The sequence below is a fragment of the Leuciscus leuciscus genome (genome assembly GCF_965113295.1).
Source record: "Leuciscus leuciscus genome assembly, chromosome: 15".
NCBI lineage: Eukaryota > Metazoa > Chordata > Actinopteri > Cypriniformes > Leuciscidae > Leuciscus > Leuciscus leuciscus.
In genome coordinates, this window is record NC_138739.1 from 26,954,626 (window position 1) to 26,970,617 (window position 15,992).

Here is a 15,992-nt window from a genome sequence, read left to right on the forward strand (position 1 = left end):
TTATATTATAGTGAATAGCATTACGATTTTCCTTATACTTTGCTGTATTACATAAAAATAAAAATAATTATTATATTATATTGTTATATTATATTTTTATACTGTAGTGCATAACCTTACAATTTTCCTTACAAACTGTATTAAATAAAAATAAATAAAATAAAATATTTTTTACCATAGCCTATATATTTCTTCTATATTATATTATATTATAGTATATTATAGTATATTATATTATAAGTAAATAGAATTTACTTACAATTCTCCTTAAAAAGAATACTTTGTTGGATCAAAAAATATATACATATATATTTCATTACTATAGGTTATATTTTTATTACTTTGTAATAATTGTATATTATATGTATTTATTATCTTACATTTTCCTCACAGATTACTTTGCCATATTGAATAAAAATAATAAATACAAAAGTTATTTTTATCTTTTGTATAATGACTTGACTTGAAAATATGAGAATTTAATTAAATATACAATTTGTAGCATAATATATTAAAAGTGATACAGACCCCCCCAAAAATTAACAATGTTCGTTTTTTTTATGGGACAAACAACACTGTGGTATCTAAATACCAGACCCTTTTGTAACAATTATCAAAACATTTAATAAAACGCTTTATGTAAATAAACATCCTTTTTTGCCTTTTATAATAAAATAACAAATCAAAATCCCCTCTGACAATGGCTAACTAGCTATATCTTTTAAAATGATCTAACATTAGGGGGTCTCTATTTTATATAACTGAAAAAAAAAAAATATATATATATAATTTCAAGTCGGATCATCCGAACAGTTTCAGCGATTCTTTTACGTCCTGAAGCAATTGCGTCATCATTAGCCTGCGTCGTTCTTAACAAGACTATGAAGAAACTTGCCGTTGGCTTTTTTCACTGTTTTATTTGTAACATTTCTTGCAACACGTTATTTGGCTATTAAAGTAACTCCAGTCTCAGTTTCGCCTCACCAGTTTAATCCTCGGTTTACTTTATTATATCTGCTCAATTATCAGTTTTCGGCTCAGCACGAGTCGTACTTTTTCACAAAAAAATGATTCTCGGTTTAATGAGTCGGTTTTGTCAACTGATTCATATGAAAGATCCGACTCATAAGAACAATTCATTCAGGAATCGAACACATCTACCTTCTGTCTGTGTAGTAGGCTATGTGTGTGTGTGTGTGTGTGTGTGTGTGTGAGAGAGAGAGAGAGAGAGAGAGAGAGAGAGAGAGAGAGTGTGTGTGAGGAGGGGGCATACAAGTGAATTCGCAGTTGATGCAAAAGCTGCTCGCTCATGTTCGTGCTGGCTCGTTTCCGTGTAACACTCACTGCGGTAAACAAGACCGTTAATCCCCGTTCATTCAGTTCTTCACTGGGGATGAATGGGCGCTGCGGACGGACATTATAAAAGGGACACCGCGCAAACCAGCAAGATGAAGCACGAATGAGATTCCTAGGATGTCTTTCAAGGTAAACATGAATATTTACTTGGGTAAAACATGATTTATTTAATCTAAATATGTCTTAAGATGAATACTAATAAACGTGTCACCGAATAACGAATTAAGAGTTTTTCTATCAGTCACGAGCGTCTTTATGGCCTGATGACGAGGGTTCGCCCACCTCGCCCTTCCAAAATTCACCATGGTAACCGTAGCTTACGCTAAAATATCGTATACTAATTATGGTACATTATTTTGGAATCTACTTTCTTTACTGTAGTTTTGTAAAATTACTGTAACAGGTTCATATTCTACACTTCTGAATTAATATATTTTATTTCAAAGTCATTTATATTAATGAAATAGTACTGTCAAATCGATTAATCGCATCTAACATAAAAGTTTGTAGCCTATATATATATATATATATATATATATATATATATATATATATATATATATATATATATATATATATATATATATACATCTGTGTGTGTCTATACTATACACACACAATCGATTTGACAGCACTCATTTTTAAATAAATGTTTTATTTACATTCATTTAGTGCTTTTATTCTTTTCTTTTCTTTTCTTTTTGATGATATTTTATTCAGCAACATTACTTTCCTAATGTTGACTAAGGGCACGAAAGAGGATTTATGCTGATATTGATTTGACAGTCCTTCAGTAATATAATAATGAGTAAATAACCTGCATTTAACATCCACCTGAGGTTTAATAGTGTGATCTCTCTCTGTATGAAGATTGTACGTGTTTGTTTGTGTCTGATTCTGCTTGTTTATGTGTCTGACAGAAGGAGACTCCTCTTGCCAACGCTGTGTTTTGGGCAGCAAGGAAAGGAAACTTGGCTTTGCTTCAGCTGTTGTTGAACAGCGGGCGAGTGGATGTAGACTGCAAAGATTGTGTATGAACTACTTTCTTGAATGTTTCACAATGCAATCAGCATTGCCATAGGATAATGCTTTATGGTGTGTTTCAGCAGTACGGCACCTCTGCACTGATGGTGGCATCTTACAGCGGGCATTATGAGTGTGTTCGGGAACTCATCCTGCAAGGTGCAGATATTAATCTGCAAAGAGAGGTATGCATCTCCAGCATGCTTACATTGGTATAATAATGGACAATTTTATGTAACTGTTTTATTCCTCAATAATATTTCTAGGCTGTTTTTGTAGTGATTCAAGGGGATGCAGTCTGTGACAGTCTTAATTTAAGTCTCGTATTAGTAGATATGAAGATATTATACATCTTAACTTCTTAAGCTACAGGAAAATATCTGTCTAAATACAACTATAAGATTTTATTTTATTAATAATTTAATTGGATGCTTTTATTTTATTGTTATAAAATTTATTATTATTATTATTTGTATTTTTTTATTCGATTTTTTTTGTTAATTTATTTTCATTTATTATAATGTTATTTTAATCTAGTGTAATATATATTTGTTTGTTTGATTTTATATTGTTGTATTTTTATTTACTTCGATTTTTATTATATTATTTTTATTTTTCATTTCATGTTATTTTATTTTAATCTAAAGTCATATTTATTTATTTTATTTATTATTTATGTATCTTAATTTTATTTTGCTATATAATATAATTGTTCATTATATTATATTTATCATATTTATTCATTTCTTTTTCATTTTTAATTGAATGTAATGTAATCTGGGATTGTTTATTTTATTATTTTATTTATTTTTATGTTTAATTGAATTATATGCTTTCTTATATTTATTAATTTAGTTCTTTTTAATTATTTTTTAATTATTTTTTGTAATGTTACTTTAATATAATGTATTCTTTTTATTTAATTTCACTTATGTATTTAATCATTTATTAATAATTATTTATTTAGCTTCAAATAACATTACATTAAATAAAAATAGAAATAAAATTAATAAATATAATACATTTATTAAGATAAAAAAATAAAGGAATAAAATAAAGGAATAAATAAAGAGATGAAAAGATTACATTAGATTAAAGTAACATTACAAAACATTTTATAAAATAATAAAATAAACAAACCCATTAGATTAAAATAGCATTAAATTAAAAAATAATTAATAATTAAGCTAATGTACTAATTTTGTATTTGTTAAAGCTGTTTTAATAAAAAAAAAAAAGTATTATTATTATTTTTTATCCTCCCTAACATTTCTGTTGACATCTACCCAGCAATAAGCTGCAGTGAGTGTTATTTTTGTCAGACCTAAATATAGTGACAGGTTGTTAATAGTGCAGTAATGTGTGGTAATATTACTCTTCCTCAAACGGGTGTGTAAGTGCTGCTGATAACATCTGAAGTGTGTTTGTGTACTGATGATGACGCAGATGATGTCACTGTTCCCCCAGACAGGTTCCACCGCCCTCTTCTTTGCTTCACAACAGGGCCATAATGAAATTGTCAAGCTCCTGTTCGAATTTGGAGCGTCCACTGAGTTTCGGACAAAGGTGCGGTATGTTATTATGGAAGAAATCTGTGACTTATAATAAATGTGATCATTCAGAACTGACGGTTTGTGATCTACAGGATGGCGGCACAGCACTCTCCGCAGCCTGCCAATACGGTCACTCCAAAGTGGTGGACACCCTTCTGAAGAACGGCGCCAATGTCCACGACCAGCTCAATGTTAGTCAACACGTCTCTCTCTCCCATGAGGCGGGCCGCGCTGTTGCTCTTTAAAAGCCGTAGCTGCTCATGTTTGTGCCAGTTCCTCTAGGGTTTCTGCTGATTCAGTGCTCTTAGGAATGGGATAGGACACAGTTGGATTGATTTTTACCTTATAGCCCAAACATATCTTTGGGAGATCATTTGGTAGAAATATTTGTTTTAGCAGTTGAATGTATCTGTCAAACTTTATAAATGAAATGAACCATCTTCTCTGTTTCAGGATGGTGCAACGGCCTTATTTTTGGCTTCCCAAGAGGGTCATGTGACTGTAATACGTCAGCTTATGTCAACTGGGGCTAAAGTCAATCAACCTCGAGAGGTCTGATTTATGATCATGGCTCACGCATTGTACTTTCTGTTTGTCATAAGTGGTGTTTGGTATGCTATTATGATTTTTCATTTTGTTTTCTATGTTGATTGTGTTTTTTGGGCGGCAGGATGGCACAGCTCCGCTCTGGATGGCAGCCCAGATGGGACATGACGAGGTGGTAAAGGTTCTGCTGCTACGAGGTGCGGACCGTGATGCAGATAGAAAAGTATGTTGAGAACTTTATTGAATTATTCTCTCTTTTTGCAAAATTCCAGTTTGCAGTAGCTCCAAATATTTTGTTTTATTTTAATATTTGTTATATTTCTTACATTTTTAGCTCAAGTAAATTTTATTTATTATTTCAATGTATTTTATTATTTTATAATCAATGTTGTGTTTTATTATTTAATAGAATAATTATTTATATAATTATTTACTATTTATTCAATTTAATGTTTTTATTTATTATTTATTGTTTTGTTATTTAAAGTAATGTTTTGTCAATATTTTTTATTATTTAAATAATCTTTTAATTTTATAGTTTTTTAAAATTAATTACGGCTTAATTATTTGTATTTAATTCAATATTTATTATTATTTTATTGTATTTTACTGTTATTTTTATTTAATTAATTATTATTTAATTAAAGTTGTTTTCCACAACATTTTCTTCATATCTCTACCCAAGCTTGAATCAAACAGTTCAGTCAGGTGGAAAAGAAGCTTATTAAAAATGCATGAAATGTTTGACAAATGCCTCATTTATTCTATTATGCTGAGTCTCTCATGGCTGTAATGGCTTGTGTTTCCGACTGAAGGATGGTTCCACGGCTCTGTTCAAGGCTGCACATAAAGGATACTGTAACGTCATTGAGGAACTGCTCAAGTTCTCTCCCTCACTTGGCCTTCTGAAGGTACGAGAGACATCATCTGACATCAGTAAAAAGTGATTCAATTTGTGACCGCATGTGTTTCCTTCCTCCTCCATTTGGTCTTCAAGCAAGTCTTTACCCTGCATTTGAACTGTGTGTGTTTTGTGGTGTAATCTAGAACGGTTCTACAGCTCTTCATGCCGCCGTCATGGGCGGGAATCCCAAAACAGTTGCACTGTTGCTGAAGGCAAATGCCGATCCAGCTTTACCCAACAAGGTCAGTTTCAGACTCGTGGATATACATATTTCAATTAATTAATAATTATGCCAGTTGTCCAAGCAAATGAATACTGCAAGTTATATATGGGGTTGTTTTGAAGAATTTAAATAAAGCCTGGGTAGAGATAATGAGAAAATATTGTGAATAATAAAATAAAATAAATGTTATATATATATATATACACTTTTTTTTGAGAAATACATGTATTATTTTATATATATTTAGATTTTTTTAATGATTTTATTTTATTATCCACAATATTTTCTCCATATCTCTACACAGGCCAGTGTTATTTTAGTTTTTATTTGAGCTTTATTATAGTTTTATTAATGTTTTGAATTAGCTTTTATTTTTATATTTTTAATTTTCATGTTAATGTTAGTTTAATTGTTCATTTCGTTATGTGTTTTTGTCATTTTTTATATATTTTTTTATTTAAATATCGCTATTTAGTTTTCATTTATTTTTATTTTAGTACTTCACCTTATTCCAGTTTATTTCAACCCCCAGTTTCACAGACAAGGCTTAAGCTAGTCTCAGACTAAAATGCATGTTTGAGCATACTTGCACTGATATATCTTAAAATATGTCAGTGTCATTGTTTTGTCTCAAGATGCACACCAGTAATGTTTTTTTTTTTCTAAGGCATGTTTATAAAAGATACTTAAATGCCCTAATTGAACTAATGCCTAATCCTGGCTTAATCTAAGCCCTGTCTGTGAAACCAGGGGCCTATACCATGAAGCCGGTTTAGGTGGCTAGCCAGCTATGTTTCAGTTTAGTTTGCGCCAACCCTGGGTTTAAGGCACCATGAAAGTGGTTTGGCTTTTAGCAGTGCTTACGCTCCACGGCTAACCTGGTCCGGGGCAGGTTATGTTCCAGGTAAGAGATCAGCTGTGAGCAAAGGATAAAGTCACTCTGTTTCTACTCCAAATTAAACGTCACTATGGCAAATGATTTTTAAAGACAAAATCCTCTGGCTTTTACTAATGCTTATTTAGAATAATAATTGTGTATGATTTACCCTTAATCAATCACACATGTACAATTTTAGTTAATCAATTATTATTATGCCGTTTAAATGAAGAAATATATGAAGGTAATATAAATACACTATAGAATCAATAGATAAAGCTATAAAATTACTACATGTGATCTAAAATGTTCAATTCTCTCTATACCTTTATTAACTGTATAAATTAACTTCACAACTTTTACTTGCACTGATAAGGAAAGACTTTTTCTTTTAGTTGTCCTCTTTCATAGACAGCTATTTTCTTCTTGCTGTGTGTAAATTTGTTTAAATTCTCGTAATATTCTGCAGAAGAGAGAAGCTTCTCTCGCGCAAATGAATCGCAGTTTCACTCTTTCTCAGCATGTGATTGGCTGTTCGCTTCTGATGTCACACCTAAACTCAGGATCAAAGCCTGAGTTGACAGAGAAAGTTGATGATCAGCATCATGGTACCAACAAAGCCTGGTTGGACTGGTTTGGTTTTGTCAACTCGAAACTAATCCTGTAACCCTGAGTTTGTTCAACTACCATCATGGTACAGGCCCCAGGCCAGATATCTCTGGTATTGTTATATTGTTCATATCTAGCACTGCCATCTACTGGTCAGTGTGGTATAGTTTAAGTAGGCCTATTATGAATGTTCTGCAGGCAGTAGCTAAAAATAAATCAAATTCAGTTCATAGTAGATAATGAAAATAGAGGTTTTATCTTGTGCTTTAATGGCACTATTGTACCACGTTCTGATGGAATCACATTATCTCTACAGAACAATGAACTGCCTGAGGATCTTACGAAGAACGAACGCATACTAAGAATCCTGCGACTGCCGATGCTGAATGGAGGGAGTTGATGACTGCTGTGTTTGTTTTTATGCCCATGAAAAATGAATGCACTATTTCTCCATCCCAGGAGACTGCCTGCAACATCTTTCCAGTCTCGTTCAGTGGATGCTTGAAGCTTCAGATCGACAACACAAATGCACTGAAAAGCAGAATTGCTTATTCGTCATCCTTGAAATGTTATGACATACTGTATTAATGTCATTGGCTTTTTGTTTTCAGTCTAAAGCATTTATTAAAGGTGCTCGGTGTAATATTTTTTGACTGTACAAAAGCATAAAAATACCAAATGTTTGCAGATATGTAGGAAACATGCTAAGTTCAAATAGTTGTTTCTTTGAAAAACAAAGCTACAGCCAATTTATTCTACTTTGAAATATGAGTTCCGTGTCGGAATGTCCGGTTTTGTTTTGGCCTGTGTGACTCCGCCCACTGCCAGTTTACCCAATAGTATTTCGACACCCCGTGTTCGCTATTCGGCGGTAAACACCGCGATGGAAGCCAGCAAACAAACCAGGTCAGAGATCGAAAATTCTACTTGACATAAAAAGTCTCGGCAATAAAAACATTGCAGACGTATACATTAGCTGATCAAGTTATACTGCAGTCTGCAAGGCTTCCTATTGTGAATTACGCTCGTTTCTGTTGTGTGTCCTCAAATCTGGCAACCTGCCTGAGCGTCGAGTCTGAGGGGGAGATGGCGGAAAAAATGTCAAAATTGAGTAATGCACCTTTAAATTTGCAGATTTTATGAGAAACAGCAGTTTATGCTAATTAAAAAAATATATTTTAGTAATGTTAGAATGTCTTTTAGCCTGCAAATGTTGCCTATTTTATTTATTAGCATGTTTTCATGTATCAGTGGACAAAAAGTCACAACCAAATAAAAAGCTCATTATTTAGATAAAAAATATTTTTTTGATGAGTAGCTTTACTTGTCATATCAAATTTTTTTGCTGAAATGCATTTTGGACTTTATTTATTTTTCAGAAAATCTTGGTGCTTAAATGTTCGTTTTCTTAACATTTTATTTGCCATTTTGTCTGTGTGAGAACCGTGTTAAACTGTATGTTTCTCAAATCAATAAATGTAAAAGAAAACGTTGCTTTTTAATGTCTTTCTATGATTATTAAAAAAAGATTTATTTGATTGCATACACAATTTTTTTTAAAAACATTACTGGCACCATATTTTATTTATTTATTTTTGTGTGAATTAATTGTTGGGTTTCTTGCTATATATTTATTTTCTGTTGAAATGTATGGAGTCAATATAGGGCCATATATATCTGCAAAATAAAACAATGTTTTGCAAAAAAAAAAAATGTTTTGCAAAAAAAAAAAATGTTTTGCAAAAAAAAAAATGTTTTGCAAATAAAATTAGAGTATTGAGAATTTTTTTTGCTTTTTTGCAAGTAAAAAAAAAATTATTGCAAAAGAAAAGTTAACCACTGAGAGAAAAAAATAAAGTTTAGCAAAGTAAAACTTCAGCAGCATTGACTTTGCAACACATATTTCCCTTTGCGCCGCTCCTTTAAATCCGCGTTTCAGTCATCCGTGCCTCTGCGGCGCAAGCTTTCCTTTGCGCTTCATTTTTCTTTGCGCCTCGCTTTGTGTCCCTGATTTGACGTGGGGGGAGGGGTCAAGAGGTTGGGGTGTGTACAAGGGACGAAGGCGCGTCCCTCTCGTAACGTCATCAGCGCGAGCCCCAGACCGACTGGATCGATCGAAATGGCGGAGCAGAGACATGCTGTGCTGCGTTCCAGTCCACTTTTAGACACGCACTTGCGAACTTCCCTAAGCACTTCCCCTTGGGGGAATCCCTGCCGCCATTTTGAAGTGCGTTCCACTTCGTGAAGTGGACGAGGGAAGTTTATATGGAGGACCCTCGTTCCCTCGATTTTGACCGAGGGAGCGAGTCTGCTTCAATGTACACTTCAGGCACCTATATGTCCCACAATGCAGTACGATTGTGACGTCACCACATATCTCATCTAATCACCACCACAACAGACAACTCTATGATATATTAATATATATATTTTTAATTTAAAACAACCCAAACACACCTATAAACATTTGGATGCTGCATTAAACAAATTCTTAAAGGGAAACAAAATGTAAATAATAAATCAACTCCACAGCTGATTCCAAGTGATCAAGGGCTTAGGACGTTCCATTTCAGCCCATTGCAGTTTCCGCCAGTAGTGAGCACTCGCAATGACGTACATCCGAGTGAACGAGACGGAGGGAAGTTAGCGAGTGAAGGGCACTATGGCATTGACAATAATAGTCTGGGGCTCGCGCTGATGACGTTACGAGAGGGACGCGCCTTCGTCCCTTGTACACACCCCAACCTCTTGACCCCTCCCCCCACGTCAAATCAGGGACACAAAGCGAGGCGCAAAGAAAAATGAAGCGCAAAGGAAAGCTTGCGCCGCAGAGGCACGGATGACTGAAACGCGGATTTAAAGGAGCGGCGCAAAGGGAAATATGTGTTGCAAAGTCAATGCTGCTGAAGTTTTACTTTGCTAAACTTTATTTTTTATCTCAGTGGTTAACTTTTCTTTTGCAATAATTTTTTTTTTACTTGCAAAAAAGCAAAAAAAATTCTCAATACTCTTATTTTTATTTGCAAAACATTTTTTTTTTTGCAAAACATTTTTTTTGTTTGCAAAACATTGTTTTATTTTGCAGATATATATGGCCCTATATTGACTCCATAGAAATGCATTTTGGACTTGGAAAAATGTCAACCTTGGTGCTTAAATATGTGCTCCCCTGAATATGAGAAGTGTGGTTGAAATGTTTTTCGTCAAAACAATAAATGTAAAAGAAAATGCTGCTTTTTAACGTATTTTATGAGGGAGTGAACGAAATTAAATAGGCATATAGTTTTAGTAAACTAGTAATGTTAGATGTGTGGTACGTCGCAGTGGAGGCGTGTCTGATAAGCGGGAAAGGTGTGGCTCGACGCCTGTCACCCGTGACGTCACGGTAAACACTCAATGCGGAAGTGCGCGAGGACGCACAGATTTACCAACACACCGCGATTCTGCGTTACATTCATTTAAAAATGTTTAAACTTGAGCCGTAACAAATCATAATTTCGCCTTCAAATCACCGTCAACAATGACGAATGCCAATTTACAGGTAAGAGACTTTACAAGCGGTATGACAGTCATAATAATTGGCCTGGCTTTTCATGTATTGTCCATGCTATATAATGTGTATTTTTTTAGCATTTGTAGTCTTTTTTGTTTAGCTCTAGTTGAATGTATGACACAATAAAGTCTAAAATATTCATGATATTGTTCAGTTTTAGCGTATATATTGGTTTGGCAGGTAAATATGCGTTTTGTTCTTGTTACTTAGGAGAATTGTTTACGTTTTCGATACATACTACATACATTCATAAATGTAAGAAGGTGCTTATTAACTTGTGTGCTACATTTGGTAAAGGTTTTTTTTAACTAGTGTCTGTTGTGTATTCCTCAGCCTGTCCTTAAACTGGTCTAACCAGTTATCCGTACATTACACCACACTATAACAACACGGACAGTCCAACAGATTTCAGTCCGAGATTTTAAACATTTCATTTACTTCAGGGGTTTTTAGGTTTCACTTTTATTTTATGTTATTGTTTTACTCCTGTCTCAGACTTTGATTTGAACTATATTATTAATTAGAATAATAAACATCAAACATTTTATTTCATTTCCAATCAAGCTGTCATTTTATTAATCAAATTATGCAAGAAGTGTGAACAAATATTTAATTGTGTGCATTTATAAAAAATAAAATGAAATTAGAACGAGTCGCTAATGTTAAAAATGACATTTCCACTACAATACAATACATAATTTTCGATATGGTGGAAATGACCTGGCCAAAAGTGCCTGTAGATGATGAAATGTCCGTCTGTAACACGTTATGAGGCAGATGACAGGTCTCATCTATCTTTACTTCTGTGCAATAGAAAGCCATTGATTTGGCCAGCAGAGCCTCGGAGGAGGACAAGGCGAAAAACTATCAGGAAGCTCTGCGCCTCTATCAACACTCAATCCAGTATTTTCTTCATGTGGTGAAGTGTACGCTCTTTTCAAGCAATTTACAAGCAATTTTAATATATTTATATTCTATGTTTATTTATATTTACTTAAACATTTTATATTTATTGGATTTTTTTTTTTTTAGATATTAATAAAAATATTGTTTTATAATATTAATGTTTAAGTGATCATTATAAATTTATTTCATGAACCAATATGTAGTCTTATATGTATATAGCTATATATATTTTATAAATATTTAATATACATTTAAAACTCTCTCTATATATGTGTGTGTGTGTGTGAGAGTGTGTTTGTATTAATATATACAGGATGTGTGTGTGTGTGTGTGTGTGTGTGTGTGTGTGTGTGTGTGTGTGTGTGTGTGTGTGTGTGTGTGTGTGTGTGTGTGTGTGTGTGTGTGTGTGTAAAATATATAGCTATATACATATAAGACTACATATTGGTTCATGAAATACATTTATAATGATCATTTAAACATTAATATTATTAAAACAACAATATTTAATATTAGTAATTAATATAATATACTATTAATTTAAAGTGTATTTACATGTTTATTTTATAAAAATATTTTTTGTGTCCCTCCATTGTTTTTATTATTCACATCTAAAATATTATGTTTGTTTAATTGTACTTTTATATATACAATTTAATATCTTACATTTATGAAATTAATTTAATCCAAAAACATATAGAGCGAAAAATACATGAACCAATGAAGGCACATGTTTTTTGATGTTTTATTGTGCAGATGATTATAATTGATTTTATAATATTATTTAAATATTAAATAATATTGAAACAATTATTATAAATATATTTCATAAGCCAGTATGTTGTCTTATAATAAATGTATATTTTTGTTGTATATTTAATATAAAAAAATGTTTTATTTCATTTTAATTTGAAATAGATTATTTTTATATATTGTAATTTGATCCCTCATTAAATGTGCATTAAATTAATTCATGAACTAATTGTTTTATTTATTTATTTATTTATTTATTTTTGATGTTTTATATTTAAATTTGATTTGTTTATTTTTCACTGTATTTTATTTTTTATATATTGTCATTCGATATATATAAAACAATTCGATCCCTCATTAAACGCAATTTAGTGAGAAAAGTGACGAGCTACTGATGGTGTGTTTTCTTATGTTGATGTTTTATGGTGCAGATGATGCTCAAGGGGAAAAGGCCAAGCAGAGCATCAGAGCAAAGTGTGCCGAGTACCTGGACCGAGCGGAGCAGCTCAAGCAGTACCTGAAGAAGCAAGAGAGCGCGCCGCCCTCCAAACCTGTCAAAGTTCCCCAGTCTGATGATAAAGGGTGAGACGCTCTACTTCCTACTGAATCGGCTAATGAACTTCCTGTTAAACAGAGAAAACGAAATGTAACATTCTGTTTTTACAGGGCCGACAGTGATGATGGCAATGCAGAGAAAAAGAAATTCAAAAATCAACTTCAGGGTACAACATTTTGTGCTCAGACACAGTCTTTTTAAAGTCATAATGGGATCTACAGACAAAAACCTTGGATTTTCATACTTTTCAGGTGCTATTATCATGGAGAAGCCCGACATTAAGTGGGATGATGTTGCTGGTTTGGAAGGAGCCAAGGAGGCCCTTAAAGAAGCGGTCATCCTGCCAATCAAATTCCCTCATCTTTTCACTGGTATGACGGGTTACATACTGAATGAAATATGCATGGAAGTGTCTGAAGTGTTCTAAACATCATTATCCTCAGGGAAAAGGACTCCATGGAGAGGGATTCTCCTCTTTGGCCCTCCGGGAACAGGGAAGTCCTACCTGGCCAAAGCTGTGGCTACCGAGGCCAACAACTCCACGTTCTTCTCCATCTCATCATCAGACCTGGTGTCCAAGTGGCTGGGAGAGAGCGAGAAGTAAGTGATGTTGAATCTTCAGATGTTGAGTGCCAATGATTTTAACATCTGGCATAATTCATTAGGTTAGTAGGACTTGTAATATATAAATACAATTTAAACTAATATTATATTTGTATTCAAATAAATAATTTAATATTATTCATTTATTTGTGAAAATATTGATAATTTATTTTTAAATAGTATTATTAAAATATTAACTATAATATTTAAATCATTATTATACATGGATTTCTTGAGCCAATTGCAGATGTATATTATTAAAATATTTCTATATTTAGTGGATTTAATCATTACATTTTCTTGCATTTCACAATGTTTTATGTAAACCACAATAAAAATCAACATGAAATCTATTATATATATATGTATGTATATATATATGTATATAGATATATATATATATAGATATATAAAGATTTTAAAATTAAAAGATTTCATGATTTTTATTGTGACTATAATTTATACTTATTTAAGTCTCATTGTACTTATAAATAAAAATAAATAATTATAATTTTTTACATTACATAATTTACTTAATATATATTATATACTTATATATAAATATAATATATTAATATTGTGTATTCATAATAATTAAAAAAATGTAATGTCCTATTATCTCAATATGGTCTCAGTACGTCTCGTTGTGCCTTGATGTCCCGGTGTTTTGATCATATTGATTCCTTCTGCCTTCATTATTAGTAATACTGTTATTGTCTTTAGGTTAGTGAAGAATCTGTTCAGTTTGGCTCGGGAAAACAAGCCTTCAATCATATTCATTGACGAGATCGATTCCTTGTGCGGCTCGAGAAACGAGAACGAGAGCGAAGCGGCCCGCAGGATCAAGACAGAGTTTCTGGTCCAGATGCAAGGTAAACACAAAGCTAGCGTTAGCTTTGTCGCAAGCAAAGTTATTATTTAATTACATTTTTTTACTGTCATCTGGGTCTCATTTGGCAGGGTTATTATTGTTTTGAAAATGTGACGTATTTTTGTTTAAAAACAATTTCATTGCTGTTTCATTTATTTATTATATTATTGATAATTACCTTAATTTTCCCATTCTCACAGGTGTAGGAAATGACAACGAAGGAATTCTGGTCCTTGGTGCGACCAACATCCCCTGGACTCTGGATTCTGCGATCAGGAGAAGGTGCGTTACAGAAATCCATACACATTTTGATGGTTTTAAATTTCTTTATTGGCACTTAATGTTTATCATTATATTATTACAGATTTGAAAAGCGCATCTACATCCCTCTCCCTGAGCAGCCCGCTCGCACCTCCATGTTCAAGCTGCACCTCGGCTCCACCCCCAATAGCCTCAACGAAGCTGATTTCATCACTCTGGGGAAGAAGTCCGACGGCTACTCGGGTGCCGACATCAGCATCGTCGTTCGCGACGCCCTCATGCAGCCCATTCGCAAAGTCCAGTCCTCGACTCACTTCAAAAAGGTACGAAATGACAATTGCGCGACTAGTAAAGCGGTCGAAACCGATCCAATTCCATCCCTTCATGTCTGTTTTAACAGGTCAGAGGAAAGGCATGGAACAACCCGGATGATGACGTGGATGACCTCTTGACGCCCTGCTCTCCAAACGACCCAAACGCAGTCAAGATGACCTGGGTGGACGTGGCGAGCGATAAACTCCTGGAGCCGATAGTTAGCTTGGTAAGCTCAAGTTAAGTAAAAAAATAATGTGTAAAAATCCCAGAGCTTGTTTTGATCTTGTGGTCTGTGTCTCAGGAGGACATGTCCAGGTCACTCGAGAAGACCAAGCCCACCGTGAACGAGGAGGATCTGGTTAAGCTGAAGAAGTTCACCGAGGACTTCGGCCAGGAGGGCTGAAATTTTGCATTCTTGTGGCATTTATTTATATTTTTCCACATTATGTTTACAAAGCTCTTTCTGCATCTTCTATTTTTCAAACTCTTCATTTTGGCATTTTCTGGGGGTGAAACTTTTTTTGCGAGCTAAGCTGGCTTTATATTGTCCTGAACACATCCGATCAGTGGTTATGATTTTGGAGATGATTAAGCATCAGCAGCCATATGAAACAAATCAAAACTACTAAAACAATTCTCAACTTAAGAGGTTTGTTACAAATGGACCCTGGTGTTTATACCAAGACTTTTGGGGGACTAAAACAACATTTTGGCTACTTGTCCCTTAATGGCTAGTCACTTTTGTACCTCATTGCTAAATAAGACCTTTGCTCAAAAAAAACACAAAAAAGAAGTTAACAGTAAATTAGTAAACTTTGAACCAGAATCAAAGACAACCACAGATCTGTGAAAAAGTGTTTACAAATATGTGAATACATGTTTTGGGTAATCAGACTTGTTTAGATGTCTCCTTTGAAGTTTATTTTTCTACTCTGTATTTCTACTTTCATCTGTAAATAAAATGTATAAATGACCTCTGATCGTGTGATTTTCACGTCTTGTTCTGTTTTTACTTTGATCTAATGATTACATACAGCGCTTGAAAGAAAAATACCAACACTAAACGCCAGGGAGCGCTATAAC

The 15,992-nt window shown here is 33.3% G+C and overlaps 2 protein-coding genes across 3 annotated transcripts; both read left to right on the top strand.

Annotated features, from left to right (window-relative positions):
• The first annotated feature begins 1,225 nt into the window (after positions 1–1,225).
• ankrd29 (ankyrin repeat domain 29) lies at positions 1,226–8,708 on the top strand. Of its 2 annotated transcripts, none has more exons than XM_082138393.1 (10): positions 1,226–1,485; positions 2,277–2,387; positions 2,463–2,564; positions 3,847–3,945; positions 4,025–4,123; positions 4,386–4,484; positions 4,603–4,701; positions 5,294–5,389; positions 5,526–5,624; positions 7,408–8,708. In XM_082138393.1, exons 1-10 carry the CDS (start codon positions 1,474–1,476, stop codon positions 7,489–7,491), a joined length of 900 nt encoding a protein of 299 aa, XP_081994519.1. In that variant the 5' UTR covers positions 1,226–1,473; the 3' UTR covers positions 7,492–8,708. The 2 variants fall into 2 exon arrangements, with proteins under 2 accessions (XP_081994519.1, XP_081994520.1); XM_082138394.1 differs by having other exon boundaries at positions 1,228–1,485; positions 2,466–2,564.
• Positions 8,709–10,473: 1,765 nt separating this feature from the next.
• Positions 10,474–15,889, top strand: LOC309475476 (vacuolar protein sorting-associated protein 4B-like). Its single transcript, XM_082138264.1, has 11 exons — positions 10,474–10,632; positions 11,459–11,570; positions 12,735–12,885; positions 12,970–13,025; positions 13,111–13,230; positions 13,303–13,459; positions 14,186–14,334; positions 14,534–14,615; positions 14,698–14,917; positions 14,995–15,135; positions 15,211–15,889. Exons 1-11 carry the CDS (start codon positions 10,612–10,614, stop codon positions 15,310–15,312), a joined length of 1,311 nt encoding a protein of 436 aa, XP_081994390.1. The 5' UTR covers positions 10,474–10,611; the 3' UTR covers positions 15,313–15,889.
• The last annotated feature ends 103 nt before the right edge of the window (positions 15,890–15,992 follow it).

Bases quoted from the DNA above. Each gene is read 5' to 3' on its own strand.
- LOC309475476 (XM_082138264.1), top strand. From the start codon at position 10,612: ATGACGAATGCCAATTTACAG. The intron at 10,633-11,458 runs GTAAGAGACTTT...TCTGTGCAATAG, and splicing joins TGACGAATGCCAATTTACAG to AAAGCCATTGATTTGGCCAG. The intron at 11,571-12,734 runs GTACGCTCTTTT...TTTATGGTGCAG, and splicing joins TTTTCTTCATGTGGTGAAGT to ATGATGCTCAAGGGGAAAAG.
- ankrd29 (XM_082138393.1), top strand. The intron at 4,124-4,385 runs GTTAGTCAACAC...TCTCTGTTTCAG, and splicing joins ATGTCCACGACCAGCTCAAT to GATGGTGCAACGGCCTTATT. The intron at 4,485-4,602 runs GTCTGATTTATG...TTTGGGCGGCAG, and splicing joins AAGTCAATCAACCTCGAGAG to GATGGCACAGCTCCGCTCTG.